General features: G+C 41.1%; 1 protein-coding gene across 1 annotated transcript in view; it reads left to right on the top strand.

Annotated features, from left to right (window-relative positions):
• The window catches only part of SMIM3 (small integral membrane protein 3), a 56,167-nt gene extending 44,169 nt beyond the window's left edge, over positions 1–11,998 (top strand). The window contains exon 2 of the mRNA XM_061151752.1: positions 8,644–11,998. Within this exon, the coding sequence (XP_061007735.1) occupies positions 8,644–8,655 (12 nt within the window). The 3' untranslated portion in view covers positions 8,656–11,998. The remainder of the gene's footprint in view (positions 1–8,643) is intronic.
• Positions 11,999–16,884: the final 4,886 nt, after the last annotated feature.

Genomic DNA, 16,884 nt, shown 5'->3' on the forward strand with positions numbered 1-16,884 from the left:
AAACCCAGGTCTCCTGCATTGCAAGTAGACCCACCAGGGAAGTAACATAAATACAAAGCAAACTAAAAAGTTATTTCAGCTGCAGGAAGAAAGCCCCATATAAAGTCTGACAAAAGGAAAACTTGGGTACTGTGCTAAAATTAGTCAGAGTAGGCTTTGTAGAATAAAGAATAACTAGACTTATGAAAAGACACTTTAGAATTGTAAAAAGTTCAGTTCGCTAGGAATATATAATAATTGTTTCAGCTTAAATGGCAGCAGCCATTGAATAATGGCATATTTTTGTTTTCTGTGACAATACACTCATTTTCACTAAATCAGTATTATAAAGAAGATAAAATAAACCCTTGATCACGAAAAGATGTCCTTACGTCCTGAAGTAAAGGCAAGGCATTCTATCAGATGAACTCTGTTGCCTAGCTTAAGTTTGCTGGTTCTGTGACTCTGAGTTTCCATGGTGTTTGAGTCTCTGCTTCTAATCCCAACCAAGTCAGTTGTTCAGGCAGCTAATGTCAGTCTCTCTGTAGTGGGAATGGACTCATCTTGGTCCCAGTGTGGGAGAATTCATAACCCTAACAGCTGGAAACAATGCTCCTGCAAGGTGCCAGGATGACCAACTCGGGACAAGAAGAGGACTTAGCAGTTCATATGTTTTCTCCAGAGCACTGGCTTATCCTGATTTAAGGCTTAGACTGGAACACGTCCCTATGGCGTGACTCGGGTAACCTCACTGGGAGGGCTGTGGGTATGGATGAGTTGGATGATATTAAATGTTGAAGACAGGGCACAGTGACTGTCATGTGTTAACCAAATGTGATTTTAAAAAAAGAAGCTTGACAAAGATACTGCTGATAAACTGATGGAAACTTTACACAACTCTCTACAACCCACCTGGCTGGACAGACTGAAGTTAGGGTTGCTCAGACTGAAGTCAGCTTTAGAGATGGCGGGTTCAGTGTGATCACTGGATGTCACATGTGGGGCTTTGAGCAATGCAGTTCAGACCTGAGATATGGTTTCTTGCACTGCCCACGACCCTCCCACTTCACCCTGTCGGGTCTCCTCTGTTTTCCCATCTGCTCCATTTTTTTCTCCATGCACCACTCTCGCATCTCTGTCCCTTCTTCACTCCTCTATTTCCCCTGCCCCTCTCTCTGCTGCTAAATTCCAGACAACTTTTAAGGAGATCTCCAGGGAGGTCTGGGAAGTGAGGGCACAGCAAGGAGGTCAGGTCTTATTTCACACAGTCTGTGTCCAGCTTCTCCCAGAGCCCTGAATGGAAAGCCAGAGCTTTGCACCAACAGGTTCCAGATCTGCCTCTGCTGTTCACTGACTACCTGCCTCACCAAGGAGTCTCATTTCCCCATGTATGGAACCATGAAAGACCCATAATAGCCAAAGCAATCTTGAGAAAGAACAACAAAGTTGGTGCCATCATGATCCCTGTATTACAAAGCTACAGTAATCATAGTAGTACAGTACTGGCATAAAAACAGACACAGATCAATGAAGCAGAAAAGAGCGTAGAAAATAAACCACACGTGTAAGGTGAATTAATTCACATCAAGAGAGGCAAGAATAGACGGTGGGGAAAGGATGTGTGTGCGTGTTAAGTTGCTTCAGTCACGTCTGACTCTTTGTGGCTCCATGGACCGTAGCCCACCAGGCTCCTCTGTCCATGGGATTCTCCAGGCAAGAATATTGGAGCGGGTTGCCATACCCTTCTCCAGAGGATCTTCCTGATCCAGAGAGCAAACCCACGTCTCATACATCTCCTACATTGGCAGGTAGGTTCTTTACCACTAGAGCCACTTGGGAAGCCCTAGTGGGAAAGAAGGGGAAAGGACAGTCTCTTCAGTAAATACTGTTGGCAGAATTGGACAGCCACACAAAAGAATGAAGCTGGACCACTATCTTACACCATGCACAAAAATTCACTCAAAATAGATGAAAGATTTAAATGTAAAACCTGAAACCACAAAACTCTTAGGAGAGAACATAGGCACTGGTCTTGGCGATGATTTTTTATATTTGACAGCCAGAGCAAATGCAACAAAAGCAAAAATAAACAAGTGGAGCTACATCAAACTAAAAAGCTTCTGCACAGAAAAGGAAACCATCAGCAAAATGAAAAGGCAACCTATGACTAGGAGGAAATAGTTGCAGATAGTTGCAGGAAACATTTATCCACAATTTCTGGTGTGACCTCACAGAAAGTTCAACACATACACTGGTACATCCAATTTACATCATAAGAAGGAGCACTGTTCAGCGGGAACATAGACTCTAGAGTTGCCTTGTTCAGTTTGGAATCCTGACACTGCCCCTTAGCTGTGTAATCTTGGGTAAGCAACAGTCCCCTCTGGGCCTCTGTTCCTGCAGGAGGTAGGTTCTAAAGTGGCCCCCAGAATGGCTGCTATCAAAAAGTCTACAAACAATAAATGCTGGAGAGGGTACGAGGGAAAAGGAACCCTCTTACACTGTTGGTGGGGATGCAACTAGTGGTGGGGATGCAAACTAGTACAGTCACTATGGAGAACAGTGTGGAGATTCCTTAAAAAGTTGGAAATAGAACTGCCATACAACCCAGCAATCCCATTGCTGGGCATACACACTGAGGAAATCAGAATTGAAAGAGACATGTGTACCCCAATGTTCACTGTTTACAATAGCCAGGACATGGAAACAACCTAGATGTCCATTAGCAGATGAACGGATAAGAAAGCTGTGGTACATATACACAATGGAATATTACTCAGCCATTAAAAAGAATACATTTGAATCAATTCTAATGAGGTGGATGAAACTGGAGCCTATTATACAGAGCGAAGTAAGTCAGAAGGAAACACACCAATACAGTATACTAACCCATATATATGGAATTTAGAAAGATGGTAACGATGACCCTGTATGCGAGACAGCAAAAGAGACATAGATGTAAAGAACAGACTGTTGGACTCTGTGGGAGAAGGTGAAGGTGGGATGATTTGAGAGAATAGCACTGAAACATGTATATTAACATATGTGAAATAGATCACCAGTTCAGGTTCGATGTATGAGGCAGGATGCTCAGGGCTGGTGCACTGGGATGACCCTGAGGGATGGGATGGGGAGAGAGGTGGGAGGGAAGGTCAGGACGGAGAACACATGTACACCCATGGCTGATTCATGTGAAAGTATGGCAAAACCATCACATATTGTTAAGTAATTAGCCTCCAATTAAAATAAAAATAAATAAAAATATAGTGGCCCCTAGTGATCCCTGCCTTCTTCTAGTCAGTCTTAACATAATCCCATCCTTTTGAGTAACTTGTGTCTAACCAACAGAAGCAATGATGAGGAGATAATACTTCCACTAGGTTCCAGAATATTATGGCTTTTATATTGCTGGCAAACTTGTTTTTCTTAGTTTGATGGAGCAAGTTGACATGCTGAAGAGGCCCACAAGTAAATGAGATTGCCAACCAGCCAACAGCCAGCAAAGAACAGAGGCCCACAGCCCAGCAGCCCTTGAGGAACTGGATCCAATAAAAACATACGTGAGCTTGGAAGCAGATCCCTTCCCAATCAAGTCTTCAGACGAGTCCTTGGAACTGGCTAACACCTTGACTGCAGCCCTGTGAAAGACTGAGGGCATGCCCAAATTCCTGAGCCCTAAAACTGTGAGATGATAAATGTGTGTTGTTCAAAGTCGGTATGTTTTGAATAACTTGCTATGTAGCAATAGATGAATAACACATTTCCCTCTAATGTAAAAAAGAGATAGCAGCAGTTACTAACATCATATATTTGTTATGAAGATTAAAGAATGCGTTCAAGGATACAGAACAGTAACTAGAGTACGCTAAGCATTATGTAAGTGCTTTTTTGAATCAATAATTTACATTCATACCAAAAAGAGAAGATAAAAATGTAAATGTTCCCCGCCAACTTTATGGACTCCTTGAATTCCATTCATAGACTGCCAAGGGCCTTATGGACCTCAGGTTAAGAATTCCTGGGTCTAACATGTAGCCCCCAATGTTTACTGCAGCAATATTTACAACAGCTAGCACATGGAAGCAATGCAGATGTCCATCGACAGATGACTGGATAAAGAAGTTGTGGTACATATACACAATAGAATATTATACAGCCATAAAATGAATGCATTTGGGTCAGTTCTAGTGAGGTGGACAAACCTAGAGCCGCAGGGTGAAGTGAGTCAGAAGAGAAAAACAAGTGTCGTATATTAATGCTTATATTTGGAATCTAGGAAAAAGGTACTGATGAACCTATCTGCAGGGCAAGAATAGAGATACAACCATAGAGAACAAACTTAGGACACAGTGAGGGAAGGAGAGGGTGGCACAAACTGACAGAGAAGCACTGAAACATATACATTACCATATGCAAAAGAGATAGCTAGTAGGAAGTTGCTATATAACACGGAGTTCAACTCAGTACTACTCTGACAGCCTGGAGGGGTGGGATGGGGTTGCGGGTGGGAGGGAAGTTCAACAGGGAGGGGACATACGTATGGTCATGGCTGATTCACATTGCTGTGTGGAAGAAGCCAACACAGTATTGCAAAATTATTCCCCAATTAAAAATAAATTAAAAAGAATTCTTGGGTTTAGAAAAAATGGAGGGCATTAGGCAAATGTCTTCTCCTGGCTTCTCCAAATCATTTCTGCCTAAACCATCTTTTCCTCCTGTACCAGAGAAGAAAGGTCCTCTTTAGTCCCCACTTTTCTCTAAGCCCCAAGATCCATGCTTTCACCACCCCATCTAATTCATCACCATGTCTTGACTCAATCCCTTTTTGATTCTTGAATTTGGCACCTCTTCTTTTCTCTCAACAATTACTGTCCTAAATCAGGTCACTATATCTTGCCTAGACTGTTGTGGAGCCTCATATTAATAACTGGTCAGATTCCACAGACATTCCTCTTAAAGCCATTTTTTCAAGAAGCTACTGGGACCCTTTTCCTAAAACCTAAATATCATTTGTCACAGCCTTGCTATAAACTCCTCTGTTACCCTTTGGCCTTAAAATGCCTTCTGTGACTCAATGCCTGCTGACTCCATCCTCAACACATCCTCCGGTCTATGTGGTAATTTCTAGCAATCTTACACAACTTTTGCCTCCTGACCCATGGCCCCATGGTATTCTTCCTGAGGCCCCCAGATCTGTGTTCACTTCATTATCACTGACCTGTGACTGGCAATAAGCCTACTGCTTGTGGTGGATCCAAATGTTGAATGCAGTACACCTTGTGAGTTCCATTAATATCTCCCTCCTTCCAGAACCTTGGAAGAGTAGACTTAGGCTCCCGTATCCCTCCGGAGGGTCACAGGGTCTATTGCAGGGTGGCACTATGTTTTGGGGGAGGGAGGTTGTTGGGGGCCAAGGACACATGGGTGTGAGATGGTGACAGTTCACAGTGGACAAGAGAGGATTAAAAGCAGCCAGCCGCAGTGGCTTAGGCTGAGGCGGAGGCTCCTGAGCGCGCCAAACAGTTGCAGCATTGCTGTTGGCTGCTCACATTGCAGCATACAGCAAAGGCTGCAGGGAATTGGTGTATCAGGCTATATGGCCCTACAGACTGCCCACCATGGTTCCACACCCTGCGTGGGGACCAATCTGCATCCATGGGCTCGATCATCTCTGGTACAATAGGCTAAGCAGTCCACAATCACTGACCCCATTCCATCCTCAGTTGCTGTGGGCTGTCCCGCCCTCTGGGGGTTTGAGGCTAAAAGGGGATTAGTGTGAGGTATGTGCATAGGAAAGCATGAGGGAGCCCCAAGGTGGTGGGTCCAAAATGTGGCAGTAATGGAACTGGACCCAGACAAGGAAGAGCTGAACCAGCAAGTTCCACCTTCCTTTGCCTATGGTTAGGATCCACACACATTCGGTACCCTACGCCAAATTCTCCATGCACTTCTTACAAAGGAAGGTGCTGAAACCCACTCCCATCTATTTAACATCCTACTGGATCTATCTATGCTGGAACTGAGTGTATTAACTCATATGCTGCTCATCTTCTACCATCTCCAGCTTATGCCTGAGTAAAGTGAGGTTCCCAAGGCTACAGGCTAGTAAGGAGCAACGATGGATTTCATACTAGGTAGGTGAGCCCCGGAAGCCCTAAGGAACATATGCCCTTGCTCTGGTTGTTTGGACAGAAGAGCAGAGACCAACCACAAGTAGACTCTCGGTAATAACATAAAATACATGGGATTTGGAGGTGCTTCTGGTGAACTAAGTTCCAGACACACAGAGGTTTTGGATATGGTAGGCAAACTTTTTCTGTAAAAGGCAAGATAATATTTTAGTCTTTGTGAAGCCATATGGTCTCTGTTACAGTCACAACTCTGCCACGGAGGCACAGAAACAGCCATAGAAAACATGTAAAAGAAAGTTGTTTTCCAGTAAAACTTTATTTCCAAAACAGGTAGTGGGTTGGATATGGCCCATGGTTGGCTGACCTCTGGTCTACAAGTAAAGCTAAGCTGCTCAGATTGATGAGCAAGTGAACTTGAGTAGGCCTGGGGGTAGGGAAGGGTGGCAGAATTCAAGTCTGAGGTTTGTGAGTCAGTAGGTAAAGCATCTGACTGCAATGCAGGAGACCCGGTTTCGATCCCTGGGTCGGGAAGATCCCCTGGAGAAAGAAATGGCAACCCACTCCAGTATCCTTGCCTGGAAAATCCCATGGACAGAAGAGCCTGGCAGGCTGTACAGTCCATGGGGTCACAGAGAGTCAGACATGACTGAGCGACTAACAAGGCTGTCCCACACAGTTCTGCAGGTAGCTCACTGCACAAGGGCACCTGGCTCACCTGGCTCAGAGCTGAGGGCAAGAGTACACAACCCAGGCTGCATTTCTTTCACCAAGCTGCATAGTCATCACAGTGCTGGCTTGCCTCAGCCGGGAGGAAAGGGCAATGATCTACTAGCTAGACTGTCTGAGGGGCTATGTCTGCCCAGAGGGCCCCTTTGTCTAAAAGGGCACTATGCATGGGTTCACTGCGTTCACCAGACACTGTGCTTGTAGGTGCTAGGGAAACGGATCCTTATGAGGTTGATAAGGAAACTGGGACAATGTGTCTTTTCAGCTGTCTTCACAAAAGATAGCCTTAAGCAACAAATCTGTGTTGCTGCATTACATGGTTCAAATGGCTCGAGCCTACAAAGACCTTAGAGCTGACCAGGTGAGTCTAGGCATTTCGGGCCCTTGCTTTGAGAATCATAGGGCAGAACAAAGACAGCGATGCAAAGAATACACTCCAATGTGGAGCTGAAGCTGTTAGGGGGTCTCTGTGGCAGGACTCCCAAATATGGCATGGATTCAAAGGAAGGAGAGATATGACATGGCCCCAGAGCCTTTGTGGAGGAAGAGACCTTCGACTGAGTATATAAGGGGGATTGTGGAAAGTAACACCAGACAGGGTGACAGGGGATGTTCAATGGGCCTTGCATGCCAGAGGGAGGGAGGGATTTGCATGTACTTCTTTTAGCAGATGGCAGGGAGCCATCCTATGGAAGAGGAGCCTGGTGGGCTACAGTCCATGAGGTCAAAAACAGTCACGACACGACTGAGTGACTAATATAATGAGATCAGTGATGTACTTAATGTACTTAATCCAAATTAGGGCTTGGCCTGTCAAGAAAAAGAGGTGGATGTGAGAAGTGAAGTAGGATGCATAGGACTTGGTCCCTCTTTGAACAGGGCGAGTAGAATAAGGCTAGGCCAAGGGTTAACAGCCCTGTTTGAACTTAAGATATCAATCCACAGGCCCAGATCTCCACAGGCAATCAATCCACAGGCAACATCTCCATCTGAAAGTTGCCACCAGTTGCTCTTTTTACCTTCAGGTGTGTTGCTCTTTCAGAGAAGGCAATGGCACCCCACTCCAGTACTCTTGCCTGGAAAATCCCACGACAGAGGAGCCTGGTGGGCTGCAGTCCATGGGGTCACATAGAGTCGGACACGACTGAGTGACTTCACTTTCACTTTTCACTTTCATGCACTGGAGAAGGAAATGGCAACCCACTCCAGTGTTCTTGCCTGGAGAATCCCAGGGACGGCGGAGCCTGGTGGGCTGCCGTCTATGGGGTCACATAGAGTTGGACACGACTGAAGCGAATTCGCAGCAGCAGCAGCAGCAGCAGTGTTGCTCTCTAAGTGCTGGAGATCTTTCCATTTACTGAAAAAACCTCCCGAGACTATCAGAGAAGAGCTCTAGCAGTGCTCAGGCCATCCCAGCTGGGACAGAGTGGATTTAGCTGCCTTTGAGGCAGAGGACAAGAAGAGTCTACTTAGGATTCGGCAGAAAATCTGGAAAATGGAGCCATGGTGCTTTGCTCCTACAAAGCAGTTGGTGCTGTGAGGCTCATGTGAAAACATGAACTGCCTTTGGAATCTATTCTGCAGCTGTATGAACAAAAAGTGCACAAAAATAAAGGTGTATGAGGACATTCACTTGTGCTCTTTTTAACTCAAACTGTTCAAGCAAAACATGAATCACTACCATTTGACAGGGTGTTGAGATTGGACTTGACATAAAAAATTCTTCTAATTGTAAGCCCTTGAGTTATTCAAGGGAGAGGGAGAGGCCTTTCACTCATTTCCTTCTCTATTTGTTTCTCCCCCTCAGCACAGGTCATGAATATCTACGGAGAAGAACACCAAGGTCAGGTCAGCATCAGGTTGACTTCACATCATCTCTGAGATATTTAAAGTCATCTCTTCCAGTTATGCTTAATGGGGAGTGAGGAATCCAAGAGTCATCCTAGCACTCTTATGGGAGCACATACTCTCGCCATCATGAAACTTGCGACACCTGACAGAAGGATGGCAGCAGGGGCAGGGGAGGCAGCAATAACGGGAGCCACGGCAGGTACTATGACACGGCGTCCACCAAGTCTTCACGCCCAGGGCAGATCAACCAGCACTGGCAGGAGCAGCCTTCATGAATCCAGGAGGAAGCAGAGCCAGCAGGGCCAGGGCAGGTGCTTCCAGCATGTACCCACCTATGAGGTAGCAAGGCCTGTGAGCATCTCCTTGTCCTCAGAGGGCAATTCAGCATGTTGGCAGGAGGTGCCAGTCTCTCCCCAGAAGGCAGCATGGGTGTGGTGCTTGCAGGAGAAGATACCACCAGCAAGCCTGTATCAGAACAGCTAAAGTTCCAATGGTGGGATCCCTCATCTCAAGTTTGCAGACTGAAAGCTGAATGATTAACAGGATGGAAGCCAGAAGGTCTCCCAAACCATGCTGAAGTCTAGAGGAAAAGAAAGGAAAATGACACAACTCCTGATAAAAGGCATTCCCATCACCTTATTACTGGAAGAAGACAAATCAACTCTTAACATGATCCTTCTGCTGGCCCTTTGCCTGGCACGGAACCACTAGGAGAGAAAAAGAAGGGAAAAGACTGCAGCAGCCCAGGATGTAGGGGACACAGATCCTCCTTCAATGGAAAGCCAAGCGAAAGCAAAAAGCCATCGGCCACAGCCTCATTCACTGGGTGTGTGGTCAGATTCTCTTCCTTTCTTACTTTCCACTGACTTCAATACAATTGTGAAAAGCCCTATACTCAGGTCTGGGTGGTGAATCTGGGAAGTGAAAAACACTAATCCTCTTCTCAAGGAGTTCACTGTATAGTAGAGTGTATAGTCATCTTCTCTGTTACTCTCTTTGCCTGCTCATGAGAATCATTAATGCTGAATCACAAACAGTACAAGGTAAACTGAGATGTGTCCTAGGATAGGAAATCATGTACAGTAAAGCTGAGATGATCAGAATGTTTTTCTGTCTGGACTATGGGCTCCAAAAGAATAGGGGCATAGCACACAGATCAACTCAACTGTGCAGTGGGAAGAAACACAGTCTGCGGCCGCCTCCTATGTGCCAGGCGTTGTACTTGGCCCATAACCTACATACCTAATTCTCGTAACAATTTTATAATTAAGGTATCAACATCTGTTTTACAAATTAAGAAAACAAAGCTTCAGAGGACTTGAGCAACTTACCCAGAGTTACATAGGTAATAAGTGATAACCTAGGTTTGTAACCTAAGTCTTTTTTACTACCTTAACTATGGCAGCAATTCACAAAAGCTAATAGGCAAAAACTGACTTACATTTTAAAAAACCTTATTTTGACCTACAGTAAAGTTGCAAAAATAGTGGAGAGTTTCCATATACTCCTCACCCAGCCTCCCCTAATTTTAATATCTTAATACTGCAGTACAATGATCGTAACAAGGAAATTAACATTGGTAACAATATTACTAAAAACTAAAACTTTCATTTGTTTTTCATCAGTTTTGCCACAAAAGTCCTTTTTTCTTCCAGGATTCCATTAAGGATCCCACACTAATCATTTTTTTTTCCACAGTAGTTTCATGCTAACAAGGATATGAATAAGCCACGTACCTTATATTTTGCTGAAATCTTTCTTAATTTTATGATACATAATGTAAAATAATACTTTGTAAATGGTCTATAGGCACTTGAGAAAAAGTTATATTTGTACTCTGCTATTGTGTTGTGGGATGTCCTATAACTGTCAATTAGGTGAAGTTGGATGAGAGTCATGTTTAAATCTACTGTGTCCTTAATGATTTTCTTTCTACTTGTTCTATCAATTACTGAGATAATGACATTCCTGAGTATATATTGTAGATGTGTCACTTTCTTCTCACAGACCTATAGGGTTTTTTGCTTCATGTATTTTGAAACTTTGTTATTTGGTGTATAAAGAATTAGAATTGTCTTATCTTCTTGTAAAATTGGCCCTTTATCATTTCTACATGGTCTCCATCCCTGTAAATATTCTATACTCTGAAATCTAATTTGATTGCTATTAATATAGCCACTTTCCATTTCTCTGGATTAGTGTTTGCATGCTATGTATTATTTTCTATCTTTACTTTTCAGCAACATTTGTATTTTTATTGGGTTTCTTATAGACAACATACTGTTGTGTCTTGTTTGTTTTTTTAAATCTCATTTGACAATCTGGCATTTAGTTGGGTCTTTTGGCTTCCCTGTGGCTCAGCTGGTAAAGAATCTGCTGGTAAACCTCTTTGCATTCTTTTTCCTATTAGACTATTTTTAATTATGTTTTATAATTTTGCTTTACATTATGATGACTTCTTAGATAACTATTTATAGTATACATCTTTAAATACAGACCACCTTCAAGCAATATTAAACTTCATGGCACTTTGAGGACCATATAATAATACACTTCCATTTACCTCATTCTTGTCTAAATACTATTCTTATCACTCATTTCTATATACATCATAAAACTACAAATGTCATTTTTTTAGCTTTAAATAGTCAATTATTTCCTGAAGAGATTTAAATTGTAAGAGGAAAAAAGTCCTGTATTTGTTCTAGATTTATTTTCAATGAATTTCATTTCTTGTACAAATCCAGATTTCCACAGGCTCTATTTACTTGAGATTACAGGCTTTCCTTTGACATTTGCAGTGAAGCTCTTTTGGCAATTTATTCTTTAACCTTTTGCAGGGATGAGTAAGTATTTTACCTTTGTGTATGAAATTTATTTCTGGTGGGTAGACTGTAGATTGACAGATTAAAAAAATTTTTTTTAATACTTAAAAGAAGTTACCCTTACTCTCCTCTGACATGCATTTTTTTCCACTGACAAGTCTGCTGTAATTCTTATTACAGGATAAGAATAATGCATCTTTTTTGTGTTTCTGGACTTCAGATTTTCCTTTTATCATTAGATTTAAGTAATTTAACTACAGTGTGATTTTGTGTCATTTTCTTCATGATTCTCATGCTTTCGGTTCACTGAGCTTCTTAGAGCTCTGAGTTTTCACTATCAAATTTGAAAAACATCAGCCAATATTCTTTCAAAGAACTTTAGCACTATCTCAACACAATGCACAATTGACTAACAAAGTGAAAGACGGATGGCTAATGCTCATGATTACAATGCATTTACATGCACAAAAGTCATATTACTCAGACCGATGCAACAATAGGTGATTCATCACTGTGAACTGCAAATCATGATTGCCAATATCAGTAATCAGGGGGAAAAAAAACAGTGACAGTGACTAAAAAAGGTAGATAATCTAGGCTGTATTCATCTGGTATTAAAAATATTGCTTTCAAACCTGTTTTGGGGGGCTGTTGCATTAGTTTTGTTTTCCTCCAACCTTCTGTACCTATGATAGAAAACTGGGGATTTTCATATCTTGTAAAGGTTTCCTGAGATACATGACTTTCATTACTGAAACCAGGCTAGTCCCAGGCAAACTGGGATGATTTATTACTCTAGAGCCAAGCTTCTTGGAGCCTGACTGGAGAGCACCAAAGCTACCAAACCATGTTTTCACCCACCTCCCCACGAGACTTGATTCACCTAAGGAGAGGATTTGATATGGATGGCAGGAATCAGTATCACACAGGGGCAAGAGAAGCTCAGTAAAAGAACCCAGTAAGGGAAGGAAAAGAGAAGAACCTGTATTACAAACTGGAATCAATGTGGATGAAGTTTTGACCACAGTAGTGGTCTCCACTGTTCTGATAAATCAACTATATGATGGTCCGTTCAAGTGGAATTTATTATTGTACTGATGGAAACCTGACAATATCAACTCTAATCCCCAGGAGACTTTAACTTTCATATACTTCTAGCACAAAAAACAGTAAAGATAATTTAAGAGAAAGGAAAAGAATCCATATTTTTCAACAACTGAGAGACAGGATTTGAATGGACAGATCAGAAAGTATCCAGAAGTTTGAGTCATATTTCCACCAGTGTCAGACATATAAACTGTTATTGGTAATAAAACTATGCAGTGTGAAAAATAGAGGCCAAAGACTATGACAAAAATATTCTGCCAAAATTTACTGTTTCAGATAGCCAAATCGTGGTAGAAACTCAACGTACTGAAATGTCTATAATTTTACTCTAGCTAAAAATAAGCATATTAGAGAGATTGATGAAGAGTAAAAAGATGGGAATTATAGATTTTCAGAACAAGGTTAACTATGATGAAGATGTTCCTAGTAGAACATGGAAATTCAGAAGACACAGAGAAATGAAGAGATAGGAAAAAAACAGCACACAAGTATGAGTAATTACTAGCTCTCTGCTACTACAATTAGCAAAGTGAAGCATACTCTGAATTCCTGGAAGTGGTCTCAGTAAGTTCCATAGAGAAATTTATTTTGATTATGTCTTAAAAGTTATAAGATTGTGAGTCTAGATATCAAAATTGTAATATTATTCATGGCAAACAGATGATTAGATCATAAACTACCTGTGATGTGCATTCAATTGAATATGTGGTTAAAGGGAAAATGGGCTTTCATACCAACTTGGCTGTGGATGAGAGAAGGTGAGAGGAAGGAAGGAAGCAAGGGGAGAGGGAAAATATTTCAAAAATTGTTCAATATGGTTTTTATGAGCTAGACTATGAAAACAAAGCTTTTGAATAAAATGTATGGAAAAATGCAGACAAAAATTGGGAATACAGAAACGTTCCAGGTGTTAATTCCAAAGTAACAAAGGTTGGACAATTTTGGAGATGTGTTAGATAAAAGAAGAGTCTTAGGGAGGGAAGAATAAATGCTCTAATCCAACAGGTACTCTCCAAGCACATTCACCCTTGAGGCCAGGCAAGCCCACACCATGGAAAATGTTCATGTCCTCCAAAATTGAAGAGAAAGAATTTGGGCAATGCCAGAGAGAGGTTTGCTCCAAACTACCCAGAAACCAAACTTGAGAAAGATGCAACAGAAACTATGCCTTGGGTAAAAGGATCAATCCCAGATTAAAGAGTTTTGAGTCATTTTATTACAGAACATTTTTTCTCCCTATAGAAGTGTGATAGGGAAACTGCACTGATCTTTACCCCATCACTGTTCTGTTAAGCTTTGCTTAATATGAACTACTTAGCCAAATTGGACAAATTAAATATATGTAGTCCTCAATGGGTGATGAGTGGCAATGCCAAGTCATGTCCTCCTGGGTGACTGTTGAGGATGACTTCACCTATTTTCTAGTTGTCACTCTGCACAAAGTGAGCACTGTGAAATGTATGGGTCTATAGCAGGTATATTAGATCTAGGAGGAACTGAGATTAGGAAAATGCAGCAGCATTTTGGGCATAGATTTACTTAGATCATGGAAAGAAGAACAGTCCCAATTGGCAGCTGGCATTGAATACAAATATTAACAACATTGTATTTCAACTCAAAATTGTCCTTGTTTAAGATAGATATCATGGCAGAGAAAAGGACTGCAAGACTGGAAACTGGGTGTTCAGAATCCCAATCTCAGTTCTGTTAACAGGACTAAATTCATCAGTGAATGTCTTTAGACCTCAGTTTCTCCACGTGGAAAACAAGGGATTGGGTTCAACATGTAATTCAATGTAACATAAATCAAGTGTCTCATATGCTCCAGGAATTTTACTGGAATAAGAAATTGTTAGGATTCTTACCATTTGGGGGCTCCTGTTACAATTCTCCTTAAAGAGGGATCCTCGCCTTTTGTCTGATTGATATGCATAGAAAGTATTGCTAGGGAAGAAAACTATCAGACTGTCTTTTCTAAACTTTTTTTCAGAGTACTATACATTCTTTATAATGCCTAACTGGGAGGATCAGAAATACATGGAAAATAAATATCATCCATGGATATAAAAAGAAAACTAATTCATTCCATCTGAAGTATTTTTTCACATTATATATTTACTTTTAAAATATGGACATTTATGTTTTTAACTTAGTATTTTCTGAAATATTCATTCATGAAATTAAATGCTTTCAGAGATTCATAATTCATATTGTATTTCATATCTCTGATTACTTTTAAAGTAAGAAATTTTAACTTTATTTAATTAGGTATTCTCCTAAATTAACACTGGGGAAAGTTTTCTTCAGGAGAACATTTGAGAAAGTTTAAATTATCTCTAAGTTATCCCCTTATTTGAAAGTGAGCTGTATCTACACTTTGGGTTTCTTTCTACTTTACTTCTTGTGACAGTTTGTCTTTTGCTCTAGTGTTACCTAGTGGTGTCCCATACTTCACTGGTGGACGTCTCACCTGCTCCATTATGGGAACCAGGCTACGCAGGGTGGTAGAATTAAGGGAAAGGGCCCCTACATTATTCTTAACTGAAGGCAGACTAAGGGAGGCTGAAGTTTAAAGTCCACATGGGAATCTATTGTATCGGGCAAATAACATCTTTTTTCACAACAGAAAGATTGAGAATAATAAGTAATTCAGCCAAAATAAAACCAAGATTCCTAACCAAAGTAGTGCTACCAAGAAATGACCCTTCATATTCCTGCTTTCCAAGCCTTCAGTCTCTATTAAATACATATAAAACTCTTATAATCATTTACTCTTCCAAGTTACCACATTACTTCACCAGGCCCCAACAATAGGCAAACTCAAATGACAGTCATCACATTGCCCCAGCCCACTTACATTTAGATCTTCCTTGTACCGCAGTGAAGAAAACAACCATGGAAATGCAGACCGCAGTTAAAATAATACTCAAAGTTATCCATATTATTATTTCTGTCAAGAAGGAAAATACAGACATCAATTAGGATAAGCAGCACTGTCTGTCAGCACATACTCAGCTTCTCAGAAGAGCCAGATATCTAGTTCATGCTGACCTTAAAGCATATTGCCATTTCTCTGTCTTTTAGTTTTGGAAAACACTTTCTTTACTGTAGCCCCTGTCTACACTAGAGGGGGTGGCCTAGTACTAATCTGATCATGCCACACATGCCCCTACCATTTTTAAATCAACCAGTAATTAAATCACCTCCCTGGTGTCTTACAGACAAAACAATCATTTTAATGATTTTAATATAATTTAATTATTTACTGTGTCATTGTATAAACATTATGAATAAAAGAGGAACTTATATAGGGATAACAAAAAGCTGCTACTTCACTGTGTTGCCAGTCAACAGTTTGCTGTTAACAATTACTATATTCATTATTTAAAATCAGACTCTGCTAAGAAACCCAACCTCAAGAAAAAATATTTTGAATTTAATATCACACCTCACACTTAGTAGCAAAGATATGCTAACAACCCTAGTCCAAGTAAGCCTTTGAATAGAATAATTCAATTTGGTATTAGTAGGTTGCCTAAAAAGTATAGTGCAGGGACTCAATCATTTTCTTTACTATTAGAAATTCAACATTACACAAGAAACACAGCTGATAAAATACCACTTAAGGCAATGAGATGTAATAACATAGAAACTAACCTGCCAATAGAAATAGTCATTTCCTTCTTCTGGTTGAGTCTGGGGTTGAGGACCAAAAAGGTCACAGTTAACCAGAACTGAAGACTCATTGGAGAACATGCTGTTTCCGTCTGCTCTGGTATTTTCAGAGTGTGGCTTTAAATTCTGTCCTTAGGGATCTCTCCAGCTTGCCTCAGGTTCTAGGTACCAGCCTGCAGCCGGACACACCAGATGGACTACTCTGGCATCACTGTTCTTGATGAGGGAAGTGTGGGGAATTTCCTAGTCCTATAAAATGTGAAAGGGACAAGGAGCTCAATTAAGTAAGCAACATCCAAAAATCGTTTTGATCCTAGGTTTTAGACATCTAACCAAAAAGAATGATTGTCCATCTCTTGTGTAACTTAGGTAAGAAGAAGATTCTGTAAATGATTTTCTCAGAATGAATGATTACCCTAAGAGATCAAAGGTAGCTGAAAAAGAATAAGAAATCTTGAAGGAATGAGGTATTAACAAATAGTCAAGGAAAGAAGGTAATAATAAAAAGTTGAGTGTTAGGATTTATAGTAATCTCAGAGGCTTGTTGAGGACAGTTCTGATTAAGTCATTACTGCCACAGATGTTGAACT

The sequence above is a fragment of the Dama dama genome, chromosome 9 (assembly GCF_033118175.1).
Source record: "Dama dama isolate Ldn47 chromosome 9, ASM3311817v1, whole genome shotgun sequence".
NCBI lineage: Eukaryota > Metazoa > Chordata > Mammalia > Artiodactyla > Cervidae > Dama > Dama dama.